The sequence below is a fragment of the Anomaloglossus baeobatrachus genome, chromosome 1, assembly GCF_048569485.1.
Source record: "Anomaloglossus baeobatrachus isolate aAnoBae1 chromosome 1, aAnoBae1.hap1, whole genome shotgun sequence".
NCBI classification, from domain to species: Eukaryota; Metazoa; Chordata; class Amphibia; order Anura; family Aromobatidae; genus Anomaloglossus; species Anomaloglossus baeobatrachus.
Genome location: NC_134353.1, coordinates 659,883,026 through 659,907,633, shown reverse-complemented (window position 1 = coordinate 659,907,633; position 24,608 = coordinate 659,883,026). Strand labels below are relative to the sequence as shown.

General features: G+C 45.8%; 1 protein-coding gene across 3 annotated transcripts in view; it reads right to left on the bottom strand.

Annotated features, from left to right (window-relative positions):
- Window positions 1-24,608, bottom strand: part of CFAP73 (cilia and flagella associated protein 73) — an 81,376-nt gene that overhangs the window by 52,087 nt on the left and 4,681 nt on the right. For 2 of the 3 annotated variants that reach the window (XM_075319997.1, XM_075319998.1), the window contains exons 2-3: window positions 23,550-23,655; window positions 18,684-18,788 (exon numbers count right to left, since the gene is read on the bottom strand). In XM_075319997.1, the coding sequence (XP_075176112.1) occupies window positions 18,684-18,788; window positions 23,550-23,655 (211 nt within the window). The remainder of the gene's footprint in view (window positions 1-18,683; window positions 18,789-23,549; window positions 23,656-24,608) is intronic. The other variant, XM_075319999.1, reaches the window with a different exon arrangement.

The window sequence follows — 24,608 nt, the reverse complement described above, 5'->3', positions numbered from 1 at the left end:
AATATTTGGACAGTGACACAATTTTCGCGAGTTGGGCTCTGCATGCCACCACATTGGATTTGAAATGAAACCTCTACAACAGAATTCAAGTGCAGATTGTAACGTTTAATTTGAAGGTTTGAACAAAAATATCTGATAGAAATTGTAGGAATTGTACACATTTCTTTACAAACACTCCACATTTTAGGAGGTCAAAAGTAATTGGACAAATAAACCAAACCAAAAACAAAATATTTTTATTTTAAATATTTTGTTGCAAATCCTTTGGAGGCAATCACTGCCTTAAGTCTGGAACCCATGGACATCACCAAACGCTGGGTTTCCTCCTTCTTAATGCTTTTCCAGGCCTTTACAGCCGCAGCCTTCAGGTCTTGCTTGTTTGTGGGTCTTTCCGTCTTAAGTCTGGATTTGAGCAAGTGAAATGCATGCTCAATTGGGTTAAGATCTGGTGATTGACTTGGCCATGAATGTTCCACTTTTTTGCACTCATGAACTCCTGGGTAGCTTTGGCTGTATGCTTGGGGTCATTGTCCATCTGTACTATGAAGCGCCGTCCGATCAACTTTGCGGCATTTGGCTGAATCTGGGCTGAAAGTATATCCCGGTACACTTCAGAATTCATCCGGCTACTCTTGTCTGCTGTTATGTCATCAATAAACACAAGTGACCCAGTGCCATTGAAAGCCATGCATGCCCATGCCATCACGTTGCCTCCACCTTGTTTTACAGAGGATGTGGTGTGCCTTGGATCATGTGCCGTTCCCTTTCTTCTCCAAACTTTTTTCTTCCCATCATTCTGGTACAGGTTGATCTTGGTCTCATCTGTCCATAGGATACTTTTCCAGAACTGAGCTGGCTTCATGAGGTGTTTTTCAGCAAATTTAACTCTGGCCTGTCTATTTTTGGAATTGATGAATGGTTTGCATCTAGATGTGAACCCTTTGTATTTACTTTCATGGAGTCTTCTCTTTACTGTTGACTTAGAGACAGATACACCTACTTCACTGAGAGTGTTCTGGACTTCAGTTGATGTTGTGAACGGGTTCTTCTTCACCAAAGAAAGTATGCGGCAATCATCCACCACTTTTGTCATCCGTGGACGCCCAGGCCTTTTTGAGTTCCCAAGCTCACCAGTCAATTCCTTTTTTCTCAGAATGTACCCGACTGTTGATTTTGCTACTCCAAGCATGTCTGCTCTCTGATGGATTTTTTCTTTTTTTTCAGCCTCAGGATGTTCTGCTTCACCTCAATTGAGAGTTCCTTAGACCGCATGTTGTCTGGTCACAGCAACAGCTTCCAAATGCAAAACCACACACCTGTAATCAATCCCAGACCTTTTAACTACTTCATTGATTACAGGTTAACGAGGGAGACGCCTTCAGAGTTAATTTCAGCCCTTAGAGTCCCTTGTCCAATTACTTTTGGTCCCTTGAAAAAGAGGAGGCTATGCATTACAGAGCTATGATTCCTAAACCCTTTCTCCGATTTGGATGTGAAAACTCTCATATTGCAGCTGGGAGTGTGCACTTTCAGCCCATATCATATATATAATTGTATTTCTGAACATGTTTTTGTAAACAGCTAAAATAACAAAACTTGTGTCACTGTCCAAATATTTCTGGACCTAACTGTACACAGACACACACACACACACACACACACGATATATATGCAATCTACTGTATATTACATAGTGTATTGCATATTTACAATTTATTACAGTTTGTGTTCTAAAGTTGTATGCCAATACATATATTTTATGTTCTATCTAAATATCTTGATTATTGTATCATAAAAATGATTAAATGTCTGATATTCACATTGTACTACAATAAATTTTTCACTTAACTATAAGCAATATATGTGGGAGTCGGAGCCGGAGTCGTGGAGTCGGAGTCGGTGCAAGGGAAATTGAGGAGTCGGAGTCGAAGGTTTGACTTACCGACTCCACAGCCCTGGTTGCCACATTCCACTACAGACTGTCCAGGAGCTGACTGACACCCTTATCCTGGTCTCGGGGCGATTCCGACTGATTTGGAATGATACCCTCAATTGGTTGACAAATTTGGTTATCATTGACCATTGACACATTACTTTCTTCACAACATATTACGGACTTTATTTCAGTAAAGATTAGCAACTTTAATATTTTCATTCATTGAGATCCAATATATATATCCAGTCCCAAAATATTCATGAACTATTTTTATGGTAGGTCATAAATACCAGATCAGTGAGGGTTCGAGACGTGGCTCTCTAACTACTCAGCTATTCAAAATGCCACCGGTGCCCAGGTACTACAAAACAGCTTCTACTGTCCATGCAATGTGTGGTGAGTTACCTCGATTAGGAGCTGATCTGTACCGTAGTACCATTGCAGCTCTACTCAATGCATCTACAACAGGCCTGAATCTTCTAACAGCTGATAGGTGAGGGTGCTAAGAGTAGATCATAAATATCTTGTAACTGGACAACCCCTTTAAGTGTTACCTTATTTATTTTTTATTTTTTTTAGCAATGCAAATACCGTAAAATTAAATACCATAATACTGTTAACAAGCTGAACTGGATGGACTTGTCTTTGATTCAACCTTACAAACCATTTCACTATATTGGATAATGTAATCTCATTATTTTTTTCCAGTGAACTGTTTCTGCAGGGCATACTACAATTAGGAAAGTCATTTAGATGCATATCATGTAATCTATTGATAGCTTTAAATGTTATAAATCATGAGAAGCAAGAACTTCTCCAGATTCTTCTTACATGTGAATCATTTTCACTAAAACAACAGTTCTACACAGCAAAGCAAATATAATGTTATACTTTAAATTGTTGACTAAAATACAACAAAAACCTCCAAAAGGCTCAGATATCCACCTATTCTATTTCTGCACTGTGTTTTCTCTCTAGGTCAAACAGATATGCTTCAGATCAATTCTTGATTTCATAGAACCAGCCAAAAATGTAAGAAATTTTCAGCAACAATGGCGCAAAACCTGTGTCACCACCTACATAGAAATACCGCGTTCTTTCCACCACCTTACTCCTCTTATCGCTACTTTGCTACTCCTTTTAATGTACACTATGTAGCTACACTACAATAACCGAACATACATGCTGTAAAATGCTCCCAAGGTATTACTGCTGCTATTCGAGATGGGTGGACTCGCAGATAACCGGGACCAATGGGTTTAACTGGGTTAAAAAAAAAATGGTTCCACCCTGAGATTGATCCGAAATATCTGGCCAGATGCCGGTCCCTATAAAAGTCTATTGGGACCAGAATCTGGCAATTAAACATGGTGATAGAAGGGATAGGGCGATAGGAGCAAACGGACTGTACTTACCTAGGCTCTGGCTGGATGTAACATCCTTCTGGCCACTCATTTACTTCCGGGGCCACTCATTACCTTCCCTGCATATGCACTGCTTTCCCTGCCCACTGGCATCTGTGATTGGTTGCAGTCAGCCACGTACCCACCCTGAGTGGCAGCATGTCAGCTGATTGCTTCCAATCACAGACACTATGTGCGTCTATCGTGGTATAAATCTAAATAAAATATTTGTCGTAGGGTCCCCCCCATATTATGATATCCAGCACAGATAAAACATATCCCTACAGGTTGCAGCCCCCAGCCGTGCGCTTATCTTTGCTGTGAATCAAAAGAAGAGGAACCGCAGGAGGCTTTTTTTAATTATTTAAATAATTTTAAAAACATGCGTGCAGTCCCCCCAAATGTTGATACCCAGCCATGGTAAAGGCCAATAGCTGGGGTCTGATATTCTCAGGCTGGGAAGGCCCATGGTTATTGGGGCCCTCCAGCCTAAAAATAACAGCCTGCAGCCGCCTAGAATTGTCGAATCCATTAGATGCGACAATTCCAGCACTTTAGCCAGCTCTTCCCAATTGGTGCAGTAGCAATTTGTGTAATAAGGGGTTAATCATAGCTCAAAGCTGCCACTAAGCCCTAGATTAGTAATGGGATGCATCTATGAGACTCCCCTATTACTAATCTGTAAGTGAAAATAACCACAAACACCAAAAAAATGCTTTGGTTTTTTGTATTTTATTTCAAATACTCTCTTTCATCCCTTTATGAACCCCAAAACACCGCTGCAGGTCCAACGTAATCCACACGAGGTCCCACGACGATTCCAGCTCTGCTACAAGTGAAGTCACAGCGCGCGATCATGGAACATGAACGCCTGCTGCGGACTTCAGGCAGAGACTGAGCCACAGCGATGAGCGGTGACGTCATTCAGGTAAGTTGTGGGCACAGCTGAAGGTTCCCACGGCCCTCCACCTGTATCCGTACGTAGCCTGACCTCAATGAACTAAGTGACATCACTTCAGAAGGTCCCCCGCACCCAAAAAAAAAAAAAGTCTGGCACAATAACTTACCATGGGGCCTTAAGCATCGATTACAGCTTGACAACGTCTCATGCTGTTCTTAAGTCAAGAAATTGTCTGCTGAGGCATGGCATCCCACTTTTCTTGAAGGGCGGCCCTCAGGTTGATGGGGTACAGGTTTATGTTCTGGGGTACAGAGTTACGAGCCACTACAGGGCGACTCAGTTGATCCCATAGGTTTGTCTGAAGAAAGTGCAGGCCACTCCATTTGAGTTACCCCAGGCTCCAGAAATTAACGATGTTATTCTAGTAGTAGGGGTTTGTCATTGTACTATAGTAGTGTAGGGTAGTACTATATAAACTAGACACACTTGCCCACACTATAACACCACCTCCAAAGGCTCGTCTAGTGACTACAGTGGCTGATGCATAGCACTCTTCTTGACGTCTCCAACATCGTTGGCAGCCATCATTTCTGCTCAGCATGAATCAATTTTCATCAGTGAACAGCACTGAGGTCCACTGGTTACTTGTCCAGCAATATGATAATGTGGCTGTGCCTGGTGGTGTGGTCAGGTACCATTGCATGTCATCTATCACACAGAGCACGCTGGTGTAAATGGTTTATAATGGTCTGATGTGACACTTGGGTACTTCTCACCTGTTTTAAACATGCCTAGGGTTGTGTGGCATTAATTATCTGGTTCTGAAGGGCATTGGTCACAATGAAGCGGTCATCAGTGTGGGATGTGGCTAAAGGACGTCCACTTCTATGCCTTTCAGTGACTCTTCCAGTCTCTCTGTTGAAACCTGCTGATGATACTCTGTGACACTCTAAGCTCAGCGGCCACTTCCGCCTGAGAACATCCTGCTTGAAGCCTCGCAATTGCGAGGTACTGTTGATCAGTTGTTAAGTATCGTCTTGGTCTCATAATGTCAAAATGTGAACAGCATGATGAGGAGGACTGTTTAAATAACAATTCTAATTGAACCCCAACATTTATTGAGTGGTTCACGGACCTGTTGTGATATTTGCCATTAAGCTTCTTGTTAAAGAACAGCAAGTTGTGCAAAAAGTACTGAAATATTTAACAGTTGGACATGGGCATTCAAAAGTTTAGAGAAGGTCACATTAACATACAGGATGGAGGAGCAATATAAAACAAGCTGTGAAGGGCATGGTAAGTGTGGTAATGTGGTAAAGAAAAAGGGAGGAGATGCAGATCAGAAATGATGGGGGCAGGAGTAATAAAAGGTATGATATAATATACACGCAGCTATAATGAATCAAGGTATGATATTACACATAAAAGGTATGATATATACACACACAGCAAAAAAAGAATATTGCAGACAGTCAGAATCGGTAGAAGACACATGAAGTGGACAGGGCTTTTACCGACTTTCACCTGTACCAGTTACTGTTTGGGTTTGTCATCCGAATAAAGTCAGCAAGCATTTCCACCGTGGGCATTTCCGACCCCATCACAGTCATGTCACAGAACACATCTCGATTGCCCTGGTGTGGTCGCAATCGGGGTAATATATGGGGTTAATGACAGCTGTGACTTGTCAAAAATTACAGCTGTCATCAAGCCCTAGGTTAGTAATGGGGAGGCATCTATGAGACACTCCCATTACTAGCCATGCAAGTCAAAAGTAATAAAACACACAAAATTCTTTAAAATTCTTTACTTGAAATAAAAAAACACACACACACACACACACACACACACACACACACACACACACACACACACATACACACACACTCTTTAACCCATTTAATAACACCCAAAACACCTCTACAGGTCCGACATAATCCACACGAGGTTTGACAATGATCCTCAGCTCTGCTACATCAAGAGGCTGCAGTGATGGAAACCGCAACCACTCACTACAGCCTCAGGGACACACTGAGGGCAGCAGGGGAGTTTGGCTGTGAGAAGTGGTGATGTGAGTTTACAACTTTATGGTACAAAGTGTAACCTCCAGTGAACTCGCTGCCAGATTGCTGGACTGCCTGATTGCGTAATACAGCAGCAGAGCAGTCCAGCAATCTAGTAGCAAGTCCAGCTGAGGTCATGGAGGGTAGGGTGATAACCCTCCGCTGTGACCTTAGGTGACCTAACTGACGTCCTCGCTTCTCACAGCCGGGAGACCCAATGCCGCTTTTTAAAATTGTTTATTTAAATAACTAAAAAAAAAGAAAAAAACGAGTGGGATCCTCTCTTTTTCTGAAAACCAGCTATGATAAAGCAGATCACTAGGCAAAGCAGCCCATAGCTGTCTGTTTTAACCGCACTGGTTATCACAAATAGGAGTATAGCAGTCTGCAACCAACCACAGATGCTGGCACAGTGCGTGTGAGGGGAAAGCAGTGAATATTCATGAAGTTTAATGAGCAGGCCCAGAAAAGTCTAACTGCAGTGTTATCTATGGTATGTGTAACGGTCCTGGTGTTATACTCATTTTCCTTCCTTTTTTGCAGCCCCTAAGCCCTTACTATGACCATTTTACAGAACAGATCTGGTCCCCATTGACTTTTATGGGGTTCGTTATCCGGGGTCAAGTTCAGTTTAAGTTCGGGTCCCGAAACAAACTTTTTGTTTACTTAAGTCTGTGCCAATTCGGCGAGCCCGAATATCAACGGGTCCGCTCATCTCTACTGACAGGCTCACCCTCCACTACTTTAACCACTGCAGCAATGCTGGCAGCACTCATGTCTATTTTGAAAAGACAAACTCTGGATAGGATGCTGACCACGTGCACTCAGGTCCTTTGGTTGACCATGGCAAAGCCTGTTCTGATTGGACCCTGTCTTGTTAAACCACTGTATGGTCTTGACCACCATGCTGCAGCTCAGTTTCAGGGTGTTGGCAATCTTCTTATAGCCTAGGGCATCTTTATATAGAGTAGCAATTATTTTTTTTAGATCCTCAGACAATTTTTTGCTATGAGGTGCCGTGTTGATTTTCCAGTGACCAGTATGAGAGTGTGTGTGAGTGATAACACCAAATGTAACACACCTGCTCTCCATTCACACCTGAGACCTTGTAATACTGAGTCACATGACACTGGGGAAGGGAAACGGCTATTTGGGCACAATTTGGACTTTATCACTTAGGGGTGTAGTCATTTTGTTGCCAGTGGTTTAGATAGTAATGGCTGTGTGTTGAGTTATTTACAGGGTACACCAAATTTACACTGTTACTCAAGCTGTACACTGCCTACTTTATATTGTATGAATTGTAGCGGGGTGGGGGTCCCCCAGGACGACAATGAGGCAGTGACCCAAAACAGTCTGATCCGAACAGTTTTATTGTCCTTGCTGTACAGGAAAAGTCATCCAGAACACAGCCGGGTTACTCACAGTCCATACGGTTCCCCGTCACACAGGCACGGCTTGCCGTAGGAGACGGTCTTACTATACTCCGTTTTGCTATTCCCGGGGGTCCACAGACCTGTGTTATAGTTCCACACAGGCCTGAACTCTCTTCAGTTTCCTGCTCTGCAGCTTACACAACACGCTCTGCCCCACCCTGGACTTTACAAAGAGCTTTTAAATGAGAACTGTGGACATGAGCCACCTGCATAACCCGGCCTGGAGGTTTCCGGACTGACCACTATGTAGGGCTCTAATATGTTTCTGTGCGCATTCTGGGAGATGCGTACCGTCCGTCACATATCAATGGCCCCGCTATCTCACATACCCCCCCTCCCTCCGTTCAAACCCGAGGGGATGAACGGACGCACCCAAACAGGCCGCCCGAGACAGGGCATCGGCATTGCCCTGGGATGAACCGGCCCGATGTTCTACCGTAAAACTGAAATTCTGAAGGGACAGGAACCAGCGGGTGACCCGGGCATTCCGTTCCTTCGCATTTCTCATCCAGACGAGGGGCGCGTGGTCCGTTACCAACCGAAACTGTCGCCCGAGCAAATAATAGCGCAGGGACTCCAAGGCCCATTTAATAGCCAAGCACTCCTTCTCCACTACGCTATAATTCTTTTCTGCCAGGGTAAGTTTCCGGCTCAAATAGGTAACCGGATGCTCAGTTCCGTTCACCTCTTGCGAGAGTACGGCACCCAGACCCACCTCGGAGGCATCTGTTTGTACCAGGAAGGTGTTACCGAAATCGGGGCTAATGAGGACCGGTTGACCACACAAGGCAGTCTTCATGGACTGAAACGCTTCCTCAGCCTGAGGGGTCCAGCGTAACATAGCCGCCTTTTTCCCCTTCAGCAGATCGGTCAAAGCTGCTGTTCTCCCGGCAAAGTCCGGTATAAACCGCCGGTAATACCCGACAATGCCGAGGAACGCTCTCACCTGTTTAGTGGACACTGGTCTGGGCCACTTTTGGATGGCCTCTATTTTATTTACTTGAGGTTTGATCACCCCGCGGCCAATCACGTACCCCAAATAGCGGGCTTCCTCCTGACCGATTGCACATTTCTTTGGGTTTGCGGTCAACCCTGCCGCCCGCAGGGAGTTAACGACGGCCTGGACCTGGGACAAGTGGGTCTGCCAATCGGAACTGAAGATGATGATGTCGTCTAGATAGGCGGATGCGTACTTCTGATGGGGTTCCAACACTATGTCCATCAGTCTTTGGAAAGTAGCCGGGGCTCCATGTAAACCAAAAGGCAAGACAACATAGTGATAGAGCCCCTCTGGTGTAATAAAGGCCGTTTTTTCCTTGGCTGACTCTGTCAGCGGCACCTGCCAATAGCCTTTGGTAAGGTCAAGCGTCGTGAAATATTGAGCCTTTCCCAACCGTTCAATAAGTTCGTCCACCCGGGGCATGGGGTAAAGGTCGAACTTGGAAACCTCATTCAATCTCCGGAAGTCATTGCAGAAACGTAGCGACCCGTCGGGTTTTGGAATCAGCACAATGGGACTAGCCCAGTCACTCTTTGATTCCTCGATCACCCCTAAGGTAAGCATCTGTTTCACCTCTGCTGCAATGGCTTGTCTCCGGGCCTCGGGCACCCGGTACGGTTTCATACGCACCTTTACCCGAGGCTCGGTGACAATGTCATGTTGGATAACCGAAGTACGGCCGGGTATCTCGGAAAACACATCTGAGTTCTGCTGTACCAACTTCCGAACCTCCCGACGCTGCAGTTTAGTGAGGGTGTCGCCTAAGTGTACACTCCCTTCTGTTCCCAGGATGGGTGGCACTACAGGTTCCCCCCAGGGCCCCACCGGTGTTACTCCCGTTACCATACAGTCACGGTCTTTCCAGGCTTTAAGCAAGTTAACATGATACAGTTGTTCCGGCTTCCTCCTCCCCGGCTGGTATATTCGGTAGTTCACCTCCCCCACCTTTTCCCGAACCTCATACGGCCCCTGCCATTTGGCCAACAGTTTACTCTCGGCCGTGGGCACCAAAACAAAGACCCGATCCCCTACATCAAAAGATCTGATGGTGGCTCGTGTGTTATAAGTGCGCCTTTGTGCCCCTTGTGCCCTTGTTAAATGTTCTTTTACAATAGGCAAAACCGCTGCGATGCGGTCCTGCATTAGAGCCACATGTTCAATCACACTTTTATATGGGGTGGGCTCCTGTTCCCATGTTTCCTTGGATACGTCCAGCAAGCCCCTAGGGTGTCTGCCATAAAGCAACTCGAATGGCGAAAAAGCCGTGGATGCCTGCGGCACCTCTCGGAGCGCAAACATAAGATAGGGCAACAGCATGTCCCAGTCCCTCCCGTCCTTGGCAACCACTTTTTTAAGCATGGACTTAAGGGTTTTGTTGCACCGCTCGACCAGCCCATCGGTTTGCGGATGGTACACCGATGTGCGCAGGTGCTTTATTTTCAACAGTTTACATAATTCTTTTGTCACCTTGGACATAAACGGGGTCCCCTGGTCAGTAAGGATCTCCTTTGGTAACCCAAGACGACAAAATATGGCAAATAACTCCCGAGCAATAAGCTTCGCGGAGGTATGGTGCAGCGGAATGGCCTCTGGATAGCGTGTGGCGTAATCCACAACCACCAATATGTGTTGGTGACCGCGTGCGGATTTTACCAGGGGCCCTACCCGATCCATTGCGATCCGTTCAAAAGGTTCCTCTATAATTGGAAGAGGCACCAATGGACTCCGGAAACTCGCAATGGGCGAGGTCAGTTGGCAGTCCGGGCAGGATTCACAGAATTTCCGTACATCTGCGTACACTCTTGGCCAAAAGAACCTCCGTAAAATACGCTCTTGTGTCTTGGTAGCCCCTAAGTGTCCCCCCAGGGGGGGTGTGTGAGCCATGTTAAGCACTGCCTGACGATGGGCTTGTGGCACGACCAGTTGTTCTACTATCTCTTCCCTGCTTTTGTCTATTCGGTAGAGTAAATCATTATAAATCGCCATGCGGGGAAAGACAACTTCTGCCCCTGGTTGTTGGGCCACCCCATTCACCTCTTTTACATTCTCCCACGCCTGGGAGAGAGTAGGATCCCTTAGCTGGGCCGTCCCGAAGTCCTCCCGGGATGTTTCCAGCTCCGGGATCGCTATAGTCTCTTCACTTTCACCTGCCAACACCTCTAGTGGACCCCTGTCAGGGTCTCCCCCTGTCCCAAGGTCGGCGATCCCTACAGCAGGTATCACCGACTCGGAATCATCGGGCTCCGCACCCAGATTCATTTTTGCCTGGGAAAAGGTATTATTTCTATCCCACAGGTACCAAAACAACGGAAAATGCCTTCCCATTACTACCCCATATGGTAGGGTTTTCACCACTCCTACCACATGCGTCACGTCCCCGCACGAAGTGGAGAGGCATACCTCTGCTGTTGGATATTTGCGGAGTTCACCATGTATACACACAATCCCAACCTCCCTCTCCGTGGACTCCGACCCCGAGATCAGCGACCCATGAACGAGGGTCACTATACTGCCTGAGTCCAAAAGGGCCTCTGCCCGATGTCCATTTACATACACATGACAGAGAGGAGGTTCAAGAATAGGGCGTGCAGCATACACCGTATTAGCATACATAGACATTCGGCGGGTGTACCCACAATCCATGGACTCCGTAATCAACAGGCAATAAGCGGCGATATGGCCGGGCCCTTGACATCTCCAGCACTTCATAGCGGTGGCCCCACCAGTTTTTGTTACTATTCCTGGGGGAACTAGTCTTTTGCCGCTCTCAGTGTGGGTTGCCCCCTCAATATGGGCTTTGTTTTTGTTGTTCACCAGTGCCGTACGTGTCTCTCAGCCAGGGTCCTGTGGCCGCCGGGCTTGACGCACTGGGGCAGAGTCTCGTATAAAGTCCTGTGTGGCGGTATATCGCTCAACTAAACTCACCACCTGGTCCAGGTTACCCGGGTCTCCTTGCCCCACCCAACGTTGAATAGCGACTGGCAAAGTCTGCACCAACCGGTCGACCACCACCCTTTCCACCATCTGGGCTGGAGACAACACCTCCGGCTGTAACCACTTTTTAACCAGTTGTAGTAAGTCATATGCCTGAGACCTGGCTGGACAGGTCTCCACATAGGCCCATGAAAACACTCGCTGAGCCCTCACGTAGGTATTGACCCCCAGACGTGCAAGGATCTCACCTTTCAATTTCTTGTAGTCCAGGGCATCCTCCCGGCTGAGGTCGAAGTAGGCTTTCTGGGCGTCCCCTATCAGGAAGGGAGCCACCACTTCCGCCCACTGGTCTGCCGGCAGTTTTTCCTGCTCCGCTGTGCGCTCAAAAACCGTAAGAAAAACCTCCACGTCATCCTCCAGGCTTAGTTTCCGCAGGGCAGAGCGAACCCTGTCCCGGGGCACCCGTCGGTCGGAGTCAGTTGCTGTCGGTGTCTCACGCAGAGCCGCAATCTGCTGCCGTAGCAATGCATTCGCCTCTTGTTGTTGTCGCTGGGTCTCCTGATGCTGCCGCCGGGATTCCTGATGCTGCCCCTAGGACACCTGGTGCTGCTGCTGGAACAGACCCAATTGCTCCTGTTGCTTTTGCTGAATTGTTACCAACTGCCGCAGAATCTCCTCCATGTTATTAGCCGGTTTATACTGTAGCGTAGCCGGCCTAATTATGGACATGCAGAGCCGTCACAGACTTCAGCTGGTGCAGCGGTGGGGTATGCCTCAATGCTCCATGCCCGCATTCTCCACCATAATGTAGCGGGGTGGGGGTCCCCCAGGACGACAATGAGTCAGTGACCCAAAACAGTCTGATCCAAACAGTTTTATTGTCCTTGCTGTACAGGAAAAGTCATCCGGAACACAGCCGGGTTACTCACAGTCCATACGGTTCCCCGTCACACAGGCACGGCTTGCCGTAGGAGACGGTCTTACTATACTCCGTTTTGCTATTCCCGGGGGTCCACAGACCTGTGTTATAGTTCCACACAGGCCTGAACTCTCTTCAGTTTCCTGCTCTGCAGCTTACACAACACGCTCTGCCCCACCCAGGCCTTTACAAAGAGCTTTTAAATGAGAACTGTGGACATGAGCCACCTGCATAACCCGGCCTGGAGGTTTCCGGACTGACCACTATGTAGGGCTCTAATATGTTTCTGTGCGCATTCTGGGAGATACGTACCGTCCGTCACATATCAATGGCCCCGCTATCTCACAGAATGTGTCATATCTTCAGTGTTGACCCATGAAATTATATAATATTTATAAATTATATAATAAAATATTTATAAAAATGTGATGGGTGTATTCACTTTTGTGCTATAGTGTACAATAAATAAATATTGAATTATAAGACGGACCCTCATTTTAACATTAAAAAATATTTTTTCTTATTTTGCTCCTCTAAATTTAGGGTGCGTTTTATAATCCGGGGCGTCTTATAAACTGAAAAATGCAGTGTGAGATTGTGTGTGTGTGTTTATATACAGTATATATAGTACACTATATCACAAAAGTGAATGCATCCATCACATTTTTATAAATAGCGAACAGCACTGTGCTTTGGTATGAGTGATGCTCAGCCCTGTGCAAACTGTTTGCAGCATTTGAACGGCTCGCACTTGGGAAAAAATCAGCATGATCAGATGTAGTGTGCACACACATTAAAAAAAGTGAAAAACTCCGCCCACCCTCTCCTGGAAGTCTTCTGCAGCTGGCAGCATGTGGCTGGAGCCATGAACTGCCCAATTACTGACATCCATTGAGGTTCAGATCGAGTCGGGGTCAAAAACCAAATTTTTCTAAGGTTCGACTACACTCGTCGAACCGAACTTCCAAAGGTTCACTCATCTGTAGTGTTGTCCTTCAATTTTTTTTTTTGCAAATTATAATGGAAAATAAGTATTTAGTCATCTAAAAAGATGCAAGATTTCTGGCTCTCACAGACCTGTAACTTCTTTAAGAGGCTCCTCTGTCCTCCACTCATTACCTGTAGAAATGGCACCTGTTTGAACTTGTTATCAGTATAAAAGACACCTGTCCACAAGCTCAAACAGTCACACTCCAAACTCCACTATGGTGAAGACCAAAGAGCTGTGGAAGGACACCAGAAATAAAATTGTAGCCCTTCACCAGGCTGGGAAGACTGAATCTGCAATAGGCAAGCAGCTTGGTGTGATGAAATCAACTCTGGGAGCAACAATAAGAAAATGGAAGACATACAAGACCACTGATAATCCCCCTTGATCTGGGGCTCCACGCAAGATTTCACCCCATGGGGTCAAAATGATCACAAGAACAGTGAGCAAAAATCCCAGAAACACACGGGGGGCCTAGTGAATGACCTGAATAGAGCTGGGACCACCGTAACAAAGGCTACCATCAGTAACACACTACGCCAACAGTGACTCAGATCCTGTAGTGCCAGATCTCAACCCCATAGAAAACCTTTGGAGAGAGTTGAAAGTCTGTATTGTCCAGCGACAGGCCCAAAACATCGCTGCTCTATAGGAGATCTGCATGAAGGAATGGGCCAACATACCACCAACAGTGTGTGCCAACCTTATGAAGGCTTACAGAAAACGTTTGACCTCTGTCATTGCCAACAAAGGATATACAGTGGTACCTCGCTTAACGAGTAACCCAGTTAACGAGAATTTCGCTTATCAAGCAAAGCTTTCTGTAAATTTGTAATCCGGTTTACTAGAAAGCTTTGCTATGCGAGCAAAATCCTCACCTCACACACTTCCGGTTCCATCCACCCACCGCGCTCTGACCCGCTCTTGCAGTCCACACAAACACACACATGCACGCACAAACACACATACAGTATTATGCTCACCTTACCTTCCGTTCTGTTCCACCGCCGGCCTCATGGTTCTTGTAGTTCCCGGGTACATCGCGACGTGCTCGCGGCGAACTACAAGTACCATGAGGTCGGCAGTGGAACGGAAGGTAAGGTGAGCATATAATATGTGTACCTTCCGTTTCATCGCCGGCCTCCTGGGTCTTGTAGTCCACTGCTCCGCTCCACTCCAGGCTGTGCATCGGCATCCATAGCGACGAAGCAGGAACTTCCTGGTTCCTGTCACCGCTACTCAAAGGCAGCGAGCTGGCCAATCATAGGCAAGCGGCTCTGTCTTTGACGTCAGCGCTCTGGCAGGAAGTTCCTCCCTCGTCGTTATGGTAACCCGATACATGGCCCGCACCGGAGAACAGCAAGTCCCAGGAGACCGGCGATGGAACGGAAGGTAAGGTGAGCATATAATATGTGCGTTTGCGTGCGTGCTTGTGTGAGTTTGTGTGTGTTTGTATGTGTTTGTGTGCGTTTGTGCATGTGTGGAATGATAGAATAGGGGACCAGGATGGGACATTTAACTAGTTGTGGAACGAATTGTCTGCATTGCAATGATTTCCTATGGGAAATCTTGCTCTGCTAAACGAGTAACTTGATTAACAAGCAAAGTCCCAGAACGTATTGTTCTCGTTAAGCAACGTTCCACTGTATAACAAAATATTCAGATGAACTTTTGTTATTGACTAAATACTTATTTTCCACCATAATTTGCAAAAAAAAAAAAAAATCTTGCCAAATCAGACAAGGTGATTTTCTGGATTTGTTTTCTCATTTTGTCTCTCATAGTTGTGGTCCACCTATGATGTCAATTACAGGCCTCTCACCTTTTTAAGTGGAAGAACTTGCACAGTTGGTGGCTTTTTTTCCCCACTGTAATATATATACACTGTGTGCAAAATTATTAGGCAAATTTGTATTTTGATCACGATAATTTTTATACATGTCCTACTCCAAGCTGTATAGGCTTCAGAGCCAACTACCAATTAAGTATATCAGGTGATATGCATCTCTGTAATGAGGAGGGGTGTGGTGTAATGACATCAACACCCTATATAAGGTGTGCTTAATTATTAGGCAACTTCCTTTCCTTTGGCAAAATGGGGCAGAAGAGAGATTTCACGGGCTCTGAAAAGTCCAAAATTGTGAGATGTCTTGCAGAGGGATGCAGCAGTCTTGAAATTGCCAAACTTTTGAAGCGTGATCACTGAACAATCAAGCATTTCAGAGCAAATAGCCAACAGGGTCGCAAGAAGCGTGTTGGGTGAAAAAGGCGCAAAATAACTGCCCATGAATTGAGGAAAATCAAGCGTGAAGCTGCCAAGATGCCATTTGCCACCAGTCTGGCCATATTTCAGAGCTTCAACGTTACTGGAGTATCAAAAAGCACAAGGTGTGCCATACTCAGGGACATGGCCAAGGTAAGAAAGGCTGAAAAACGACCACCTTTGAACAAGAAACATAAGATAAAACGTCAAGACTGGGCCAACAAATATCTTAAGACTGATTTTTCAAAAGTTTTATGGACTGATGAAATGAGAGTGACTCTTGATGGGCCAGATGGATGGGCCAGAGGCTGGATCAGTAAAGGGCAGAGAGCTCCCTCCACTCAGACTCAGACGCCAGCAAGGTGGAGGTGGGGTACTGGTATGGGCTGCTATCATCAAAGATGAACTTGTGGGACCTTGTTGGGTTGAGGATGGAATGAAGCTCAACTCCCAGATCTACTGCCAGTTTCTGGAAGACAACTTCTTCAAGCAGTGGTACAGGAAGGAGTCGGTATCGTTCAAGAAAAACATGATTTTCATGCAGCACAATGCTCCATCAGATGCATCCAACTACTCCACAGCGTGGCTGGACAGTAAAGGTCTAGAAGATGAAAAAATAATGACATGGCCCCCTTGTTCACCTGACCTGAACCCCATAGAGAACCTGTGGTCCCTCATAATATGTAAGATCTACAGGGAGGGAAAACAGTACACTTCTCGGAACAGTGTCTGGGAGGCTGTGGTGGCTGCTGCATGCAATATTGATCGTAAACAGATCAAGCAACTGACAGAATCTATGGATGGTAGGCTGCTGAGTGTCATCAGAAAGAAAGGTGGCTATATTGGTCACTAATTTTTTTTTGTTTTGTTTTTGCATGCCAGAAATGTTTATTTCTAAATTTTGTGCAATTATATTGGTTTACCTGGTGAAAATAAACAAGTGAGATGGGAATATATTTGGTTTTTATTAGGTTGCCTAATAATTCTGCACAGTAATAGTTACCTGCACAAACAGATATCCTCCTAACATAGCCAAATCTAAAAAAAAAAACACTCTAACTTCCAAAAATATTAAGCTTTGATATTTATGAGACTTTTGGATTGGTTGAGAACATAGTTGTTGATCAATAATAAAGAAAATCCTCTAAAATACAACTTGCCTAATAATTCTGCACACAGTGCATATATAGATATATATATATATATATATATATATATATATATACATACACACACACACACACACATACATACATATACACACACACACACACAAATATAATTAGTGGTTGGTTGTCACAGTATCAATCCAGACTGCTGCGACTAAAATCTGTGTGCACCAAGCCATCTAGCCTTGGATTTGTTGGCTCGCCTACTAACATATAGAAGGGGGAAGGGGGATAGGGGGGGTGGGGGGGAGAAAAAAAAAAAAAAAGACTCCTTTGGGACACATTTACTAAAACTGCAGAAATGCAGTGTAGAATACTAGTGTGGGATAACTTAGCATAGAGTAACGTGCCAAATTTCTCAATCTGGGGGATATGATTCATGGCTGTTTGGGAATACAATGCATATGGTGCTGAAAAAAAAAATCATAGGTTAATCTAGAAAATGTTCACTGTTGTCAAGTGTTTTGGGTAATGGAAAGATACTGACAAATGGGTAGAGTTCTCAGCAGCTCCTAAGTCCAATTTACGTATTCTGGCGCATTCATTTGCATCAAATAGTTGTTACATGGGCTTCATAAATATGGCTTTTAGACAAAAAACTTGACTCTAAAAACATAAATACATATGTGGACAATAGAGGAAAAAAAAACAAGTACATGATATATTCCTTCCATGAACCTTACAAGGGACTGGCTGATGAGTGGATGAAAGGTGACTCTGACATCTACATAGGAAAGGGTTCTTTAAAGTAAGAGCAGTCAGACTGTGGAAGGCCCTACTGCAAGAGGTAGTAATGGCAGTCATTATATCAGCAGTTAAAGGGAACCTGTCACCACTTTTTTGCCCTATAAGCTGCAGCCACTACCACCGGGCTCTTATATACAGTATTCTAACATACTGTATATAAGAGCCCAGGCCGCTGTGAGAACATAAACACTTTATAATACTTACCTAACGGTCGCACGGTTGCCCATATGGGCGTCTCCGCTGCCGCCTCTTTCGGCCATCTTCGTCCTCCTTCTCTAGCCGCGGTGCATGACGCGTCCGACGTCATCCACACTCGCCGGCATTCAGGTCCTGAGCAGGGCAGATCAAAGTATTGTAGTGCGCCTGCGCAGGATCGGCGCGTGTGTATGATGTAGACGCGTCATGCGCACAGGCTTCAGAAAGAGGACGATGTTGGCCGAAAGAGGAGGCGCCGGCACCAGAGAACGGAGTCGCCCATATGGGCAACCGCACAACCGTTAGGTAAGTATCATAAAGTGTTTATGTTCTCACAGCGGCCTGGGCTCTTATATACAGCATGTTAGAATACTGTATATAAGAGCTCGGTAGTGGTGGCCGCAGCTTCTAGGCCAAAAAAGTGGTGACAGGTTCCCTTTAAAAAGGATGACAGATAATGTATAAGTGGTCAAGGAAGGTTGAAGTTGATGGACTTACAGAATGTCTTTTCTCAACCTATGTAGCATTAATAAATCTGTCCTATTTGGTCTTAGTCCTCAAACTGTTAAATCAAAAATCAAGACTTGCTGCCAATAACCAAAGCTCACTACAGTATAGGGAACAAGGCCAGCATTTGTGCCATTTTGATAAATGAGGCTTAACATCGTCTAATAATAGAAGCGTTCTCAGTGAATACAGCCGTTATATACAGTATGGAGCAAGGCAAACCTTGAGGAACTTATCAAATTTGAATAAGGAATCCTTGAGTTTCTCTTCTTTGTGATCGAGTTCAGTGCGACGTTGCTGCAGACTCTCAGCTTTCATCTGAAATTCCTGCGGAAACATGGATCAGAACGCGGGAGACGGCAGTAAGGAGGCGTCACACACACTTGTATTTATACATAGCTAATAGTGCATTCACTAACACGATGAACCGGACTGAAGCACAGGAATTTAAAGGGAATCTTGTCAGACGTTTCCGGCTTCCCTACCCACAGGGAGCATGCAATAGGACACCCTACCACACTGCTCTGAACTATGTGTTACTCCGAAATGCTGATGGGCTTTACAGAAAACTCAGAGAAAGAGCCAGAAAGAAGTCCACTGGGAGGCTGCCCAGTTTGGCGGAACTCTTTATTAAGAGTAAAGGTAGATAACCATCAATATGGTCAAGCCGCCATGCAGACACCAAGCCTTGTGCCCAACATTCTCAATCTATATTTTCTCTAAAAGCCGCAGCATTTCACACTAAGGCGGGCTTTACACATTGCGACATCGCTACCGATATATCGCCGGGGTCACGTCGTTAGTGACGCACATACGTCGCCGGTAGCGACATCGCAATGTGTAAATCCTAGGTGCAACGATGAACGAGCGCAAAAGCGTTAAAAAAAAAAAAAAAATTAAAAATCGCTGATCTGTGTCACGTCGTTCATTTCCATAAGGGAGAAGGTGGGCGGGATATATTTTGTCCCGCTCATCTCCGCCCCTCCGCTTCTATTGGCCGGCCGCTTAGTGACGTCGCTGTGACGCCGAACGCACCTCCCCCTTGAAGGAGGGATTGTTCAGCGGTCACAGCGACGTCGCCGACCAGGTATGTGCGTGTGACGCTGCCGTAGCGATAATGTTCGCTACGGCAGCAATCACCACATATCGCTTGTACGAGGGGGCGGGTGCTATCGCGCAATTGCTAGCGATGTCGCAGCGTGTAAAGCCTGCCTAAGATGTGAGATCGTCTGTCAATGCTGCTTGTGGTTAGAGCCACAAGAAACTGCTGACAGGTTTCTTTTAAAGTGAACCTGTCATGTCCCCGTGCACCCATTACACGAGCAGTTCTGGGACCATATCTAGAATCCCTGCCTAGCAGTCCCAGCCTATAGTACCATAGATAAAGAGATCTTTAGAAAAAGTATTTCTAAAGATCGTTTATGAGATGCTAATGAGAGCTGTGGCTAGTTGCAGGGTCATTAGTTCCACGGCTATTAAGCCCACTTAGCTTATTATCACATCTATGTGGGTGGGATAACCTGCACTACAATGCCCAGCATCATGGCAGCGCAATACAAAGCCGCACATGTGAGCGGCTTTGTACCACTTAGCATTGAGATCTTTTGACTCTGAGTGTATCCACCCTGGCTTCAAAGACGCTCACTGCCCATAATTGGAAATCGTCCACACTTCCGGTAATGCGCACTAGTCCTCTCTGAATCCAGGACACATACATTCAGCTTTTAAGAGTGTGCATGGCCGGAAGTGCGGGCGACTTCAAATCATGGGCCGTGAGCGTCTTTGAAGCCAGAATGCATACACCCAGTGTCACAGAAGCTGATGGGTACAAAGCTGTGCGCATGGGGCACAGGGGCATGCTAGCATGCTAAGTGGGCTGACTAGCCAGGGAAGTAAAGCCCCTACGACTAGTCACAGCCCTCATTATCATCTCATACAACAACAATCTTCAGAAATACTTTTTCTAAAGATCTGTTTATCTATCTACTATATACTGGGACAGTTATAGAGGAATTCTAGATATGCACCCAGAACTGCCCGTGGTTTTCGGTGCACTGAGGACCTGACAGGTTCCCTTTAAAGAAAATCTGACAGTAGGATCAAACCTCCCAATGCGACTATGTAGGCAGGTAGGTCATAGGAGGCTGAATAAAATGATATTTGCGATGTAATGTATTATTCCAGAGAAATCCATGTAAATGAGCTGTTCCACGCTATTTGCCAGACACTTATTTCTATGAGAATCTGCCTCCAGGGCTTATGGTTAAAAAAAGGAGGCGTTACTAATGTGTTATTTAACTAACACAGAAAAGCAGAACTGAACTTTGTTTTCTTACAAACACATTTGCTGCAGCTCTCACAGCTCTGCTGTATTGTAACAATATTACAACACTGGTTGCCTGTGAGATGGAAGCCGAAGCCCTGAGAGGAACCTACAGATGTGTCAGTCACACACAGCTCTGCAAAGAGATCAGGAGAGCAGAGAGCGGCCGTCACATATCACACAGATAACACCCCCTTATATTTAAAGCACCACTTCAGCTTTTTTTTAATTGCACTCCTGTGGTAGTGCTTTAAATCTGAGGCACCTGACCCCTCTCTGATACTCACCAGCAACAGTCTTCACCTTCTATCGCAGCCACTCTGGTAGGTTTCAACGATTTGTGAACTGCCAGCGCACTACAGCATTTCATGGAGTGCTCCGGAGGTCACTTTTCAATGCCTCGTTCTGGCTCTCAGAGATTCATTGAGCTCTTGTGATGTAAATTCTGACTTTCGGACAGTCAGAAGTTACAGACACAGATGGCACTGCAGGATCGAAGCGGTGTCGGTAAAAGGTGAAGCCGCCAGAAGGTGAGTATACGACAGGTGGTTTACATTTAACGCACCACTCCAGCTCTGAAAAAACAAACAAACGTGGAGTGGTGCTTTAAACCTGTTTCAGACGTCAGTGATTCTGGGACGTTTGTGCTTTTTTTTTTATACGCACCAGAATCACTGACATACGCAGATCCATTATAATCAATGGGTCTGCTCACACGTCAGTGATTTTTCACTGACCGTGTCTTCGTGCGGTGTACACGCGTGTCTGTGATTGCACGGACATGTCCGTTTTTCTGGCACCACTGATGTCCCACAGACCACACTATGGTGTGATCTGTGAAACACGTACCAGAAAAAAACGTACATTGAAAATAAAAAAACATTCTCAACTCACCTTCTCCAGCGACGCTCTGTGCAGCCTCCGCTCTCTGCAGCTTCCTGGCCGGCTCATTATGGCATGCATATTCATGAATGCAGCCAGAGCCGACCCGGAAATAGCTGCAGAGGTGAGAGACAGCGGCGCCGGATGCTGGAGAGTTCAGGACCACGGACAGCAGGAACGTGACAGGTGAGTATACGTCCATATGCAATCACGGATCGCAGATTGCACAAGGACAACCCACGTGTGCCATGAATCACGGCACACGGAGAACCATATGCGTTTTTTACACGCAAGTGAAAAACGTTTGTTTTTCACTGACGTGTGAAACAGGCCTTAGAGTAATCTCGGGAGGCAGATAGTCCCATGGAACAGCTTATTACATATAAGAAAAAAACATGGATTTTTTATGGAATAAAACATCAGATCGCAGATATCAATGTTGCAAACTGAAAGCAAAGATGGATGTTTAAAGCACTGAGTTCTTACATATAACGTGCTTTTTCGAAAATAAGACCTCCTCCAAAAATAAGCTCTAGCAGGGATTTTCAGCATTTTCGGAGCAAGGCTTAAATATAAGCTCTCCCCCAAAAATAAGCCCTAGTCGCGGATCAATAATGAAGTGTCCGTGCAGCTAAAAAAGATACAGATATTGCAGGACACTTCATTATAGAGAGCGGACACCCCATAATTACACTCACCGGACACCGAGCAGAGAACCTGCAGTGATCGCACACATCCGATCTCACACATACACACACACACAATCAGATCTCACACACACAAACATCGGATCACACACACAAACATCAAATCACACACACAAACACACACACACACACACACACACACACACACACACCGGATCGCATACACACTCACCTCATCCAGCGACACAGATTTCTTCTCACCGGCAGATTCCTGAGAGGCCGTGCGGTGGAACTTGCCGCAACAGGACCTGCGGCCGGACACACGTGACTTCTTTCCCATCATTCCCCAGCGCTGGATGTGATGTTGTGTGATGTGTGATATGTGTGTGTGTGTGTGATCTGCGATTTGCTGTGTGTGAGTGTGTCAGTGATCTGCTGTGTGTCAGTATGCCAGGGAGAAGCAGGGGAGAGGACAGCGTGCATCACCCACCGGAGATCACAGGAGGACCTGGGAGCCACGCATACGTCCGGGTCTGGTATGAGTCTTTTGGTAAGTGGTGGTGGGGGGGGGGGTCTGCTTTTTTTGTGGGGTAAACTTACCCCCTAACCGTGTTTCTCCAAGAATAAAACCTCCTCCAAAAATTAGCCCTAGTGCCATTTTGGGGGGCAAAAAAAATATAAGACAGTGTCTTATTTTTTGAAAAACACAGTACCAGTCTGATCTACAGGAAGTTTTTTAAACCATACCACAATGTAAGAGATACACTGACCCTAACGATATTTAAAGGGGTTGTCCACTATCTGTACAATTCCTTTTTACAAGAAATAGTTCTCATTGTAAAGTAAACACATACTCACCTCCGGTATCAGCGCTGTTCCATTGATATTGGCACCGGGTCTCCTGGGGTTCACGTAACATTGTTATGCTATGTAAGCTCCGCAGCCAAACAATGGACACTATTAGCCTGCCGCACTCTAACTATTTATGTTTGTCTGATATATGGGAGCAGCAACTAAGAGTGCAGCAGCCTAATAGTGGCCTCTGATTGCCTGCAGGGCTCACATGGCATAATGTCATACATGCCCCAAGAGACCTGGCACCAACATCACTGGAACAGAGCTGATACAGCAGGTTAGTATATGTTATTTTTATAAGGGGAAGTACTTTATTTAAAAAAGGGGTGTCCATGTATGAATATTCTCCTGCCTGCATGGAAAGTTAAATATGAGATTCACCTCTTTTTGGGTGTTCAAAGCTTGTTCAACTTCAATCATCTCCCGCTTCTTCTCCAGAAGTCTTGTAGCCGGTGTCAGGAAATCATCCTCCCGATCCGGCATCCGCCTTCAAAACAAACCACCAGAATGTAAATATTCAATTAGGTTCTATGCAGACGTCCATGATACTCAGTCCGAGCACAGCCCGCAAAGCACGGACTGGTCATAGAACTCCCAACCAAACTTGATAACCCCATATATGCCTGTGAGGCTCTAGAGTTTGTTCAAGAGACCTCTGAACAGTCCTTGCATGGCAATCTGTGCTCGGTTTCACGTACGTCTACTTGAGCCTTTACTGTAAATTATAATTTACTATAAACCCTGACCCAATCACCAAAACTAGCTACAAAGTAATTGGCTTCAAATACAAAAGATAGCTGTTGGCCAGCAGCTATCTGTACCAACTCCTCCATACAAAAAAAGGCTCATATGTTCATTATGAGATAGCCGGTGTCAGACTCCTCCATACAAAGAAAGGCCCATCCGTTCCTTACGAGAGAGCCGGTGTCAAACTCCTCCATACTAAGAAAGGCTCATCCGTTCCTTACGAGAGAGCCGGTGTCAGACTCCTCCATACAAAGAAAGGCTCATACGTTTCTTATGAGAGAGCTGGTGTCAGACTCCTCCATACAAAGAAAGGCTCATACGTTCCTTATGCGAGAGCTGGTGCCAGACTCCTCCATACAAAGAAAGGCTCCTACGTTCCTTATGAGAGTGCTGGTGCCAGACTCCTCCACATAAAGAAAGGCTCATAATTTCCTTATGAGAGAGCCGGTGTCAGACTCCTCCATACAAAGAAAGGCTTATACGTTCCTTACGAGAGAGCCGGTGTCAGACTCCTCCATACAAAGAAAGGCTCATACGTTCCTTACGAGAGAGCCGGTGTCAGACTCCTCCATACAAAGAAAGGCTCATCCGTTCCTTATGAGAGAGCCGGTGTCAGACTCCTGCATACAAAGAAAGGCTCATACGTTCCTTATGAGAGAGCTGGTGTCAGACTCCTCCATACAAAGAAAGGCT